The 13,823-nt window shown below is 43.9% G+C and overlaps 1 protein-coding gene across 4 annotated transcripts; it reads right to left on the bottom strand.

Annotated features, from left to right (window-relative positions):
- Window positions 1–3,204: 3,204 nt before the first annotated feature.
- LOC142587889 (uncharacterized) lies at window positions 3,205–13,723 on the bottom strand. Of its 4 annotated transcripts, none has more exons than XM_075699219.1 (7): window positions 13,492–13,723; window positions 11,662–11,908; window positions 10,979–11,092; window positions 9,997–10,104; window positions 8,653–8,823; window positions 7,929–8,137; window positions 3,205–5,418 (listed from the first exon to the last, which is right to left on the bottom strand). In XM_075699219.1, exons 1-7 carry the CDS (start codon window positions 13,518–13,520, stop codon window positions 5,109–5,111), a joined length of 1,188 nt encoding a protein of 395 aa, XP_075555334.1. In that variant the 5' UTR covers window positions 13,521–13,723; the 3' UTR covers window positions 3,205–5,108. The 4 variants fall into 4 exon arrangements, with proteins under 4 accessions (XP_075555334.1, XP_075555335.1, XP_075555337.1 ...); XM_075699220.1 differs by having other exon boundaries at window positions 8,653–8,802; XM_075699222.1 differs by lacking the exon at window positions 13,492–13,723 and adding an exon at window positions 13,195–13,451.
- Between the last annotated feature and the right edge of the window lie 100 nt (window positions 13,724–13,823).

The following is a 13,823-nucleotide window of genomic DNA, read 5'->3' as shown; positions in this document are numbered from 1 at the left end:
GTCTGTGTCCTGTCTTCGTGCACCTTGGACGCTGCTAAACGAGACATTTAGACTCTGATAAATACAAGGCTGATTTCAAATTTGCAGCTCAACGTTCTGTGACTTTTCATTGTAACTAAGGCAACTACACACATGCTGCTAGGCTACATTAAGTCCATTATACTAGAGCCATGTACATTAAAAAAAAAAAATAAGAGCCAGTGAACCTTTGAAAATGTATTGTGAATGGGTAAGATATGGAGGCGGGGCGCCAGATATATGGAGGCCATTTCTGTCTGAAAAGAGATGAGCATCGAAGTAGAGCCCTACATTCAAAAGATAATGCCAAGAAAGTGGCCGGTCGCTATGGCATACCATTGGTTTCTTTTTTGACACCACGCAAGCTTGCTGGCCTGTGCCCTCACATTCGTGCCCTCGTAAACCAGCGAATACACACAAAATTGCTGTGCAGCTGGCCGCTCGAGGCACTTTGCATGTATCCGTGGGCTCCTTTCATGCTTGGAAAAACACATATATAGCACGTATTGAGCACCAGAAAGCTGTATCGGGAGTTCATGTTGCTCTACAATATTTTCATTGGCACTTTTCATGTTATAATAATTGAGAAGTTTATTAACCGAGACTAATTATTTAATTAAGCGGGATGCAAAATACACTCAGAGTATCTCAGAGCGACAGCAAACAACATTACCTTGGTTGTGTCCAGCTACGTAGCACATGTATATTTTTAATGTTTGGCTCAAGTGAAACACCCTGCAGGCATCCTCCTTGAAACTGCAGCACATCCGGCACCAACAAGAAAAGCGCACAGCGGCAGTACATTATAACGTCTGTTGAAGTGAAATGCAATAAAAAGTGCAACAGCAAATTAAGAAGCTACGACATTGGCTATATAGAGGTTAGTGCTGCTCCGGTGACTTTCAGGATAATGACTGCGACGGCATGCTTTAGGTTTCGGTTTGATTTACTACCGAGGCAGCATCAACAGAAGGCTTTCGTACTTACGTTTCATTCGGCGCAAGCTTGGCTATATGTTTCGTTAAAATAAGTTTTTTGAGTGGGATGGCACAAAGGGTCGCTCTTGGTACAGCTGTGTTACCACTTCGTCATATCACAAGTACTTTAACATCCCACTTTGTATCCACAGACCTTAAAGGAGTACCAACATTATATTTCCCATTTCTTAATTTTTGTATTAAATGAAATTCCCGTACCTTCCCAGGAGATGTCCACATGTCATGCTCGATAAGGTGGTCATGAGGTAGCAGAGCATCACAACCTTTTGGCTCTTGCTCGCTCAATTGCCTGCTACGCAGCTGTCAAAGGAATATTGTGTACAGTGCCGCCCACTGCTGTATACAGCCCGCAAACAGCCAGCTTTGCTCTGCGGGACGACGCCTAGTGACGGTTGCTGGGCCTGTGATAGCATGCGCAGGAGCATGCGCGGCCTAATAAACATGCAGACTTGCACGTATTGCATCAACCAGCGGTCATGTTCGTAAGCACCTTCGTTATCATGAACAGTCCGTGAGCGCGTTTCATTTGTTGCGAAAGGACGGACGCGCGTTATCAGCCCATTCTATGGCATCTACAAGCGCGTCAGACTGAGTGCAGACTGGGCTAAACAAAGGTGCTTCTCAATGTCGCCCCTCGTCAAAAGCAGTTCTGCATGTCTGTTAGGTCGTACATGCTCCTGGGCACACTATCTCGTACCCAACAACTGCTGCCAGGTGTCGCCCTGCAGAGCAAAGCCGGCCGCTCACGCGCTCTCCACAGCAGCGGACGGCACTGTACATGCTTATGTGTACACTCACATTGGTGTTTACGAGATTACTAGTAGAGGTATAACACTGTTGCTTGATTAACCCACATCACAGTCTTGTGTGAAATTATCAGTGGCTCCATGCAGTACAAGTGTTGTGCTACTTTTCTGCTACTTGCTGAAAGGAAGTATGCTGAAAGAATTCCTACATTTTTTTTTTAATTCGTTCTAGTACATTACATTCACAGATTCATGCTGACTGTACAAATGGACAAGGATATTCAACAATGCTAACAGTACCACTGACAAATATAAAGTACTAGGTATTTTTAAGAAATGCCTTGGAGTGCTCATGTCAATAGGAACACTGCTCGCAGGTCAGCCATTGAAGGACGGTTATTATTGCACATATGTTTAACTATTTCCAATGCTATACATTCACCGCCACCACTTAAGGATGCTGGAATTTTCTACTTCTGAGAAGGTAAGTTCTTGCAGTTGAATAATGCGATTCACTTACGCATAAACAGTGCATTCCAAATTGCATGAGAAATCAGTGAACTGTCAGAAGTTTAGTCATTGAATCTTGGCAGTGCGAAACATCGGTAATGACGAGATGAGAGGCTGTACATTACAAGCAAACAAGCTGCACTTCATTTCGCGCTATTATAAAGCACTGTTTTACTGCTAGACGGATTGTAATAGTTGATCAGATCATATCAACTTGTCACTTAAGTGTGCTTGTATTGATGTGTAGAAGTCGCAGCACATCATAGACATGGCGCACTCAGATTTAACATGCACCTCAAAAGAATTAAAAGGAAAGAAAAAAAAAAAGGTGTAGATTTGTCAGAAGGGGCGCGCACCATACTCATCAACGCTGACATCATTCAGCATGCATCATCAAAATGGCAAAACCACTCAACAACCGTGCACCATATGAAGCATAACAGCAAGAATTAACTCTTTCGTTACAGTGCCTATAGAAAGTGCACAATGAATCTTTACCAACTAGCTCAGCTTTCTGTCATTCTAAGATCAATATGATACAGGTTTTCAATGGGTTGTTAAACATATCTATTGGAATTCTACTCGCAACATCATGCACCATCTGCAATGATGACTGAACTCTAACCATTTGGCAGATTGGGGAGTGTGGAAAAAGTTTCGACTAGAGGTATCATCAAATCTAGCTTACAGTGCTCCTAGCACTTTTTCAAACAAAAAGATCTAAAACTGGCGCCTTGGTCGACTCGGCAACGATTTTTCAATGACAGCAGCAGTGAATACACAGAAGCTTCTTTTGGGTTATCAATTTTGCATTTTCTGATCCAACATATAGGCTGTTTTAACAATGTCTCAACAACGGTGGATGGTCACGGGTGCATGTTACTTTGATAACTGTGTTAGAACAATATCAAGTGCAACTATTTCCTCCCCCCCCCCCCCCATCATGGGTTGCCTTTATCCATCAGCGCTTTGACAGTGTATGTAAATGTTACTACAACCAATCCATCCCACTGTGCTGGGTTTTCACTCAAACAAGAGCATTCAGTCAATTTCAGACCAACCTTGACCGACGCTTGAATAGCTGTCCGATTCGTTACATTTTGAACGCTGCATGTGCAAGCGACATTCATTACTGCACAGTAATGTGCAGCATGCCACATTACTGTAAAGCACTGTACAGAGCACAAGGAGGCTCCAGTACCAATGTAACACCTTGCTAACACAGTGGCACCTTACAGAGTGCCAGTGTAATAGCTTACAGTGTAACACACTGTAACACCCTGCTTACACAGAAAAGGTGATTGAACTCAATAATAAAGCACGAGGCTTCTGCATGCTCCTTAATCTGGCAGCCATTGCTTTGCGAGCCTAAAGCATGCAGTAAAAAACAAACCAGGTGCTTGCAGCAATGAATAAAAACAAATTCTATAAATAAAAACAAATAGGAACATGCCCACTTTCACATTCGTGAAGCTACTGCCTACCCGCATAGCACGGACATCGCTACAGCTAGTATGGACGCCAACAAATCTTCATACGAATTCTAATGAGCAATCCAATTTGCCAAAGTTGGGAACTAGGAACAAGGTGCACATTTTACACATTTCCAACTTTTTTTTTTTACTCTGCATTTGTACTAAAAATAGCAAATTATTACTTTCAGTCGTGTTCCTTGAGGCGCTTCTTTGAACTTTCGCATAAGGATTCTCAAAAGTTGTCTGGGAAGTTATTACTGGTACGCATCCATTTAAAACACCAATGATCAGGCCATAAATTTGCGTCGCAGCATAGGTTGCAACAACTACGGCACGAAATAAAAATTTCGAACACAAAGGCACCAAAAATGAGCACATTTCTAGTGGTAGCAAAGGAGTTAAGAAGTTTAAATTATACTACACTAAAGGCATATTAGGGCAAGAGTGACCGAACAAAAATTATGGTTGATGAGCAAAATGAGAACAAGGTGAAAGCAGGAGCCAATATTTCGACAAGTGGACTTGTCTTCTTCAAGGCGACATATATTACATTTGCATATGTTGCCTTGAAGAAGACAAGTCCACTTGTCGAAACGTTGGCTCCTGCTTTCACTTTGTTCTCGTTTTGCTCATCGTCTTGAATTTCCATCTCCCGCCTTCTGCGTGTTTTCCCAGAACAAAAAGTATGGCATTTTAAACAGGATATACTCACCCGATTTTTTTGAGTTCTGCGAGTCTTGCTCTAAAACCTGTTTCAATAACTAAAACACAAACACTGGCACAATACTATACAATTACAGGAAGTGGAATGGTACCAGCTGTCAATTTGTGACAGCGTGAGGTGGCACTTCTTTTTTGTAGCGCAACAGTTTGCCAAGCGCGATGTCACAAGATAAAACTTGTGCTGCGAGCCTTTGTGTCGGCGTTGGCGCCATCTTGCATGCACTCTGTGAATGATGGCTGTTGCCACTGAGATTTTGGTGCACATCTTTGCAGATTTCCCCCCCTATTAATTTTTTGTGATTAGACACATGACAAAATATAGGCTTCAGACAAGCAGACACAAACAAATGCAAACATTGATTATCGCAACATAAATTGTGCTTAGGCATACCAGAGACACTTGACAGGAAATATTTACAAACCAGCGCAACCACTAAGTATAAAATTCACTATTGCAAGTAAAAGGACGAAGCTGTGTTAATGCAACATGCACCAAAACACAGCCAACCACATTTCAGGAATCCAAAGGAGATAATTTACCCTGCATTAAGACTTCACAGTACTGAGTTTTCTTCTCCTAAGCACAATTCTGAAGGTGTTGCAATGTTCACTTTTTAAGCAGACCTCGAATATAGCCGTCACGCCGCAGACGTCCCACTGGTGGACTCTGTGTACACAGCGAGCGTGTCGTTCAGACAAAGGTCGTCATTGCGGATGTAGAGTCGGACTGACTGCTGGTCACCGTCGGTCACAACCTCGGCATCGAAAAAACTCCCTTCGAACGCGACGTCCTTGGGTAGCCGGACCTTGCGCAGACCGTGCAGGGTAGTCGGAATTGCAAAACCGGGAAGCCGCTCGAAAGTGTTTGGCATTGGGCGCAGGCAGTCCAGAGGTACGTCGTCCCAGCGCCCGTAGTCGATGAACCACACCCGCACCTTCTTTATTGGCCTGTGCAGAAACCGAGTGACGACATTTGCGATATGACAAGGTGTCAATGACAATGTATAATGCTTGTCCTTGCTTCTTTACTTCGAACAAGTACAAACATATACTGCCTTCTGTGGCAGGCATCACCAATTCCCTCCCTTTGAGCACATCACACCTTGAATAGGTGAAGATTACAACGCACAAGGTAACCAACAAAGTTCCACTAATTAACTTTTTGATCGTGCACTTTAAGGCACATGTTAATACTACACAATACAAGCCCAGCTGGTAATAAAGTCATATACATTCAGCAGAAATGTTAAAAGTTAGCACCAGTTGACAGCAATCCATCCTTTAAAATGTGGTACGAAATTCATCAATGTTCCCATTAGGTTTGTCCTGCAAAGTACTATGGAAGTGTTAAAACGTTTGTGAAACTATCATACTTTGTGTGCATGTGACCTTACTGATGGCTTCCATGCAGGCTGCTTTGCTTTCCGCGCCGGAGCCGTACAAACTCTCCGGCTTCCCCACCGGAACCTCCAAGGTGGAGCCAGCATAGTGCGACACGAAGAACAAAAATTACGGATTACTGGCTAAAAAAACTTAAATAAAAGCTGCGTAGACGTATAAGCAGTCTATTTGAGCGAGATGAGGAGACCAGAAGCAAGCATCACAGGCTGTCATTCACACTTCCGCCATGAAACCGAAAACAAAGCTTGCAGTACACATTTCGTTTCTGCATTGCTTCGAAAACTTTTGTTACTGTTTTACTTATGATAATTTGAGATACTTTGCTTAGCAGACTTTAACAATCAGTCCTTCCGCAGTACTTGCTTAATTTCAAGTACTAGTCAAAAAAATACAAATTAACCAACTTTCAAATAGGAATACAAATAGTGGGCTGTTCATAATATTTCATTCGTATTCAAAACTTTGAATATTCGCCCATCCCCAATTATTTTTATAGGAGTCTATCATCATTTTTCGTGCGCCGATGTACGACTGATGCATAAATATTGCACTGAATGCCCCGCTCCTGCTCCGCCATTTGAACTGCCCTCGCCAATACCGGGAATCCTTATGCGACCTCCCTCTCTGGCACCCTCTGTGAACCAGCCAGTGCCGACATCACACGAGGGATAGCATTGTTCAAAAATATGTGGCACCACTAAGATTTTTCATTTGCATCATTTTCTTGCTTAACGGCAGCTCTGTACTCGCTACAAATGCCAAACTTGTTACTACGGAAGCCTAATCTTTTGACCTAACTCGACCATTTCCTTTTAATGGCGCTTTCATAAACTCAGCCATGCACAACGCTCGCCTCCAGTGTCCAAGCGTGGCCGCAGAGTGTATTCATCACTCAGTGGCAAGGAAAAATTGTGCAGCATTCCACATCATCTTGCACTGTCTACTCTTGCCTGCTCATCAGGATGTGTGCGCTACTGACGGAATGCTGTACCCATCATTGTTTGCCATGCTGTCTGAATGGACGTCATCAAATTTCGATATTGTGGTATTTGCAACATATGATGTAAGTAAGGTGACCAGACGTCTCGCTTTTACTGCTGTGGCCCCGCTACCCCACGACTTACATGCGGGACGATGTTTTGGCCCCCCCCCCCCCCCGAGTTATCCTGAAATACTGGCCCCCTGGTGCCAACAGGCTGTTTAATTTCTCGCCATCTTCGAAAAACACTTCAAAGGCAGGTGGCAAAGTGAAACGCTGCTAGAAGTGAGGCACCAGTGGGCGCTGAAATGCATGACTACTCGCGGCTCGTATGTTTCATTGATCCAGCTACAAAAAGACTTCTCGCACGTTGGCTAACGAGCCGCAGCCAAGTCAAAGCGCAATGATCTTGCCGTCTTGCTTTTCAGGCATGTGGTATTAGAAGCACATAGAATAATGCCTAAATGGAAGTGCAAATTTACTGAAAAGCTTAAAAAAGAATTTCCCTTCACATCAACGAAAATTGGAATAAATGTTGAACCTTGTTGAATAGCTCGCCGCCCCTTGCTGTCTTGCTTTGGCGTTAGAGGAACCTGGTCACATTAGATGCAAGTCAATAGGGGTGGCTTAGATCTACAATTTTTCGTATTTTGCGAGGTTTGTAATCGGTCGGGTCACGCACAGGTATAGGTCATGTGTGCAAAAATACGATATTAAATATCAGCACTGTTTAAGTTATGAATCATGCCGTCTTTTACCACGAATGCAGGCTGGCCCGCTCAACGTCCTGTCCATCAGCTGCACTTTTGACACAATCTTTTGGGACAGTATTCTCGGTTGAAAACTTCAGGGAATAAATTGTTTTCACGGGATTTCGAGTGATTAGCACTGGACGCGTTGGCATTCTATGGGCAAAAGCGTTCCTCGTACTGCGCCAAGAATACTGTCAAGCCCAGTGCTTAGTAATGCAAAATCATGCGAAAATGATTGCATCTCTAGAAACACTATATATCCTGTATCCCTAGAATCCCTAGAATACTGCCCCTCTATTCTACACAGACTGGAGTGCCAAACGTACCCATCGCCGCTTGCTGGATCATTTTCCTCACACTGAACGGAGTCAATTTGTCCACGGTACCATGTAGAGTCCTTTTCATGCAGAACGGCAACGAGGGCACCTGGAACGGGCTCCTTGATGTGTTGGCTCTCCTTGGAGGCGACAGCGTTTAAACACTTCACCATTTTGACTAGGTCCCGCAGAGCCGACATCTCTTGCAGGTAGATTACCTAAAATGCAAAGGTGACCAAAGAAACAACACTCAGCATTTTTAATCACCCAACTCTATCGGTCATAGCACCGAGACCCTGACTGGTTATTTGGGGCAAATAAAGGTATTGTATGGTAAACAAATAAAAATTCTGCAGAAAAGCAACACTATGCTTGAGAACATCCTGCATAGATCACAACGTTCCTTGAAGGACAGTTAACGTGTAAGAGAATACCCAACAAAAGACAGTACCCAACCACGAGAATTAAACCCCCCTAAGTTATATGGTTAGAGAAGCTCACTGAATTAACACAGCAAGCTGGGCGAGTTGGCGACTGAGCATACATGTATTCCTACGGGTGGGCAGCGCAACCAGGACGAAGGACAATAGGAAGTGCATGATAGTGCTCGTATCCTGCACATCCTTTTGTCCTTCGTCTGGGTTGCGCAGCCCACCCCTAGGAATATGTAGAGAAGCTCTCTTCTGGGAGTAGGAAAGCAAGAGGTAAAAGGAATTCTTGCAACAGGACTCACCTTCTTTCCCTCTCCCAGCCTGAGGAAGACGACTGGAACTCGAGTGCCAAGTGGAAGCCTCGAACACGGAAATTGACCAATGCTGCTCTCGCAGTCCTTTTTCGAGGGAAGCTTGGAGGATGGGAGGGCCACCGACGAGTTTTCGCCACCCTTTGAAAATGCACCATGCATCTGAGAAACCATGCGCATGCACTTCTAAATACTGCACGTCTCTCAAACACGAACTCTTTTGGTGCCATCATTCAGTAAATTTCCAAATTGTGAGTGTACGTAACATTTTCCGGTGGCTACATGCCATGTAAAAAAAGAAAGGCACAAGGCGCACACGCGATCGAACAGTAGCCGCCCGCTGCAGCAGCTTCCCTACAATATGCGCGACTTCCCGTGTCATGTGTAAATACCAGCGTGCACTCTGTTTTCCCATTTCGGTACCAGTAACTACCCTCCTGGGTCATTGCACGCCGCATTCAATGCTATCGCCGCCAACCCTACTATTGCGATATGCATCTTCACCCATCTGTCCCACAGCGCATGGGGCTTAGTGCTGTTGTAAGCGTACTGCATGCTTTGAATATGCGATAACCGAAATGCACCGGCATTCCCCGCTGCAGGCAGTGTGAGGTGACCAATGTTTCCCTCTGGTGGCATCGCAGACATCGTATTTCAGAGTCACACCCACCAGCTCAATTTTATTGAATGAGGTTCTACTCTATCTGCACATGTTTCATGTATTCCTTGATTTCGCAGTGCCTCTACGAGTGCTGGTATCTCTGCTGAATCAAACGCCTTTTCATAGTATATGAAAGCCATATAAAGAGGTTGATTGTACTTTGCAAATTTCTCAATGACTTGATTGGTGACACAGACGTGGTCTATTCTAGAATATTCCTGCCTGAAGCCAGCCTGTTCTCTTAGTTTATTAAGTCAAGTGTTGCCCAGATTCTATTGGAAACTATCTTGGTAGATATTTTATACAATACTCAAAGCAAGCTAATGGGCCAGTAATTCTGCAATGTCTCCCTTATGAATTAGTGTAACATTGGCATTATTCTTATTAAATTTTATAATATTCAACAATTCTTGCAAAATGATCGCAATAAGAAATCTGCTTGCTAGGATCAGTAGGCTGTAACCTTTTATTTTAGACGCAACAAAGCTCATCGAATTCAGTACAGTGGGTGCAGAGATAAATGATTTCTTCATTTCTATGTATTTAGACAGGAGCTCCTGAAGTAAAGCTTCCCAAGAGAAAGCTTTATGTACAGTCATGACCTAGTAAATGACTATCAGTCATTTCCCAAGCCATGACTGCTGCTCAGGCCAAAAGAAATAAAAGAGTGTCACCTTTTCACCAGGCTCTGAGACCTGGTCCAGAACTGGGGGTGTTGGCGAGCTCAGCAAATGCATGGTTGGTTTCTTTCGTGCTTGCCTTTCAAGCAATTCCTTTAGACGCTGTCAGGTTGCACCAAACAAACAAATAAATAAATAAATATAAGAAACTAAACAAACAACAACTTAATGAAAGCTCATTCTGCAGCATTTTCTTATTGGATTGTGTATGAACAGAAGCGCCAAGGAAAAGAAATGTCAAAAGACTGTCAGAATGAAGGTATCTATTCTCTGCGACCACCTATGAACGCAGCGACAAAAATAACACTGCTGTCTGGCTCCAACGGTCTGTCTAGATGTGTCGTAGTGGAGGCAAATTTCTTTCAACATCATTGTCTCTCAGAGATTACGCTTCGGGCAGAGGCACATGGTGAAGTTTCACTGTGGTTTGAGGGGCAGAGCTTGTACTGAATTCTCACGTCGCTAGGTATGGCAAGCTCAGTCATATGCGACGATAGCGACTGCCAAAATTTTTTAATACAGCTGGGGTGGTATCCTTGGGTGATCACTTTCGGTGATCGTTTCACTTTCACTTACAAGAGCAAACGAGTGCCTTGTATTTCCTCAGTCCTTGTGCACGTATGTTTAATGCCAATTCTTGAGAAATCTCGCGAAAGAAATCTCTGAAGCATATGTGCAGTATTTTTTGTATCCCTGTATCCTGAGTTAGTACAGTACTTTAAAACACCATTGATCCGCAAGTGTTCAGCTCAACAAATAAGCCAACACTGTAAAACTTGGCGTACGACAGTAAAGTAACATTTTACAATTACTACGCTGAAGGCGAACAGTTTTAGGCAGCCCCCAAAAGTTCTGTACACACAGTGTTAACATGTGGCTAATGAAAAGTGACTAAACTGCCAGTTGCAAGCAACGATTAACTACCATATGCAGTTTGACAAAAAATCCAAGTTACCACAGATATGACACCACTGACCTTTGCTTTTTCTGATGTCTGTTCTGGTGATGTAGTTCTGACTGGTATATTGTGAACTGAGTCTTTTTCGCCACAGTTGTTGCTGGCCACTGGTACGGCACAGTTTGGCAGTGCCTGGATAGAATTAAGCATTTTATGTTGACATATGACTGAAAGGCAAACTGCTATGAAATTTCGCTTTAGATAAATTGGTTATAGATGTGCAATATATAATACTGAAGAAATCGTGGCAAAGCTGCCAGGCTGGTAATTGTTTAATTTTCCTAGTATAGTAGCCTTTCAATAGTGCCTCAACATACGATGCGTGCACTTGGTGGTCAACAGATATGACGTGCAAGTTCCACCAGCACGTTGCCTCCTCGATTTTCCAGTACACCTCAGGCACCCTGATCTCAGAGGCCATGCCAAAAAGCTGTGCATTCCGAGTCGTGCATCACTTCCAGCAAGCAGTAATGGCGGTACTTTTTTTTCTTCTCGGTACAAAAACAACAACAACAAAAAAATGCCTATTTCTGCAATCCTTATGAGACTCATCTACTTGCATATCAAAAGTAAAAATTTAAACAGATGGTGCCTTATATCTATGCTATCTGAAACTAAGCTTTTTAGGCATCCAAAAATTTTATTGCAGTTGGCCTTTAAAGGAACTGGAATGATACGAAGGTAGGCCATACACAACATACCTCTTTGCAGGAAGCACCTTGCAGGGCAACCGGCATCAGAGGTGGTGGTAAGTCCTGTGGGCTAGCCGCCTTCTTCCTCCTGCTTTCCTCGAGCACGGCTTTGAGCCGGTCGAGCTTGCTGAGGCCGCCACCCTGCTCAGTGTTTGAGAGTTCGCGCATCGTCTCTTGCCGCTGGTCGTGTTCCCCTGCACTGTCTGTTTGCGACAGCCCGGATTCTATCGGTTGACAGCTTTGTATGCTGCCGGTCCTGGGTGCAAAAAGCGCTGGTAGTTTGTGTCTTTCATATTGCATTAAACGCTGAAGAATGTAAACATTCACCGTAACAGCACCGCCAATTATCGTTAATTGACGCAAACGGCATAGAAAACTGCGATCGCTTACATCGATTGCCACAGTGTGTGGGATCCACATAGTAGTAGTAGTAGTAGTAGTAGTAATAATAATAATAATAAACAACAACCTTATTGTGGGATCCACATAATTATTTTTCTTCCTTTCTCCTGGGTTTTACACATCCTACTCTCGCCTGATCACGGAATGTGTCATTACGTGCTAATTACGGGTAATGCCGATGACAACATGCACCTGTCGACACGTCCAACAAATATGGCCGAAAACCACTTCTGTCTGCACTGAAGATCTGTCGGTCTAAACAGGTTAAACAGACAGCGCACAGCTTGCTTTCTTTGCCCTATTAATTAAAGCACACCGCAGAGTCTAGGCGACACTACGGAAGCGGTCTCACGTCAAATCAAGACTTCTGTGCCCGCCGCGGCAGCTTTGCGGCTATGACATTGCCCGTGGTCGCGAATTTGACCACATTTCGACGGGGGCGAAATAAAGAAGGTTCAAGCACTTAGATTTAGGACACGTTAAAGGACACCATGGCGTCAAAATTAATCCGGAGTCCGCCACTACGACGTACGTCATAATGCGATTGTGGTTTGGCACGTACAGCCCCATAATTCAATTAAAGTTCAATACTTCTCCCACGATGCGATACGCCATGTGAGGCAATGACAATGCTCAACCCTCTCAGAGATTATGAAATGCGGCGCACAACAACGCCTCAAGGAACCATAGGAAACTCTATGAAGGAAACACCTCTCCCTGTGTGTTCAGACAGTAACTACGCAGACAAACAGCAGTGGCGCACGCAAGGGAACGGTTAACATCAACTCGCCACTCTAGTGTTGGACTAAACGTTCAAGAAATGAAACATTCGCTGTCAACATCACCGCTAATTAAACCAAACAGCACAGAAAGCTCCGCTTACATCGATTCGCACAATGCCTGGGATCTGCATTATTTATTATTATTTTTTTTTTTTTTCACGGACGTAGTCCGGTGGACCATCGATCGATTGTCAATTAAAGAACGAATGCTAGAAAGTTGATCGTGAAATAGTTACGTTCGCAGAATAAATAAACGTAAAGGACAACGTTGACCTTATACAGAGGCGTGCAAGGGACAGTGAACAAATGCATCATTGAATCAATTGAAAGAGATGAAAAAGGGAATCGGGTAACTTACCGACAACGCTGGAAAAAAATAAAATAAAAAGAGCTATTAGCAACGCAGCATCAATAGCGTGGTCACATTTTCTGCAACTCCTCAACAAAGTTTGCTGTCGTTGATCAACGAGAATTAAGCTATTCACAGCAAACACGCTGTCTCGCAAACAAAGCGCAAGCGCGATCGAAAAAAGCAACAATCAACCGACAGCTTCAGCTGAACGACATCAACATCCGTGTTTACGTCCCACATGCCAAAACACCAGCACATGTTCCCCGGCACGGCTTCCCCGACCGCATTTATATACTTTCTTACCGGTGGCGAACCGATGATATCGCTGGCATTTGTAGTGTGTTGATTGGGCGAGCTGACTCCACTTGCAGCGGATCTTTTTGCTTTTGCCAGTACGGCCTTCAGTTGCTCCAGCTTCGTCGATTCCGACGCCATTTAGTGCACGAAGCGTATCGTTTACATCGAACGCAGCGCGAGACGCACCTCGCGTCTGATATTATTTGGCCGCCATGTTTCACATGCATCACCGGCTTGACCAGCTGCTTTTTTACTGCGTTTGTTTAAACAAGATAAAGATTTCCTGCTCCTTATCAACACTTTCTTGACGCTAAGCGGAGACTTCCGGGCGGTTGTAA

The sequence above is a fragment of the Dermacentor variabilis genome, chromosome 7 (assembly GCF_050947875.1).
Source record: "Dermacentor variabilis isolate Ectoservices chromosome 7, ASM5094787v1, whole genome shotgun sequence".
NCBI classification, from domain to species: Eukaryota; Metazoa; Arthropoda; class Arachnida; order Ixodida; family Ixodidae; genus Dermacentor; species Dermacentor variabilis.
This window is presented reverse-complemented; position numbering and strand designations above follow the sequence as displayed.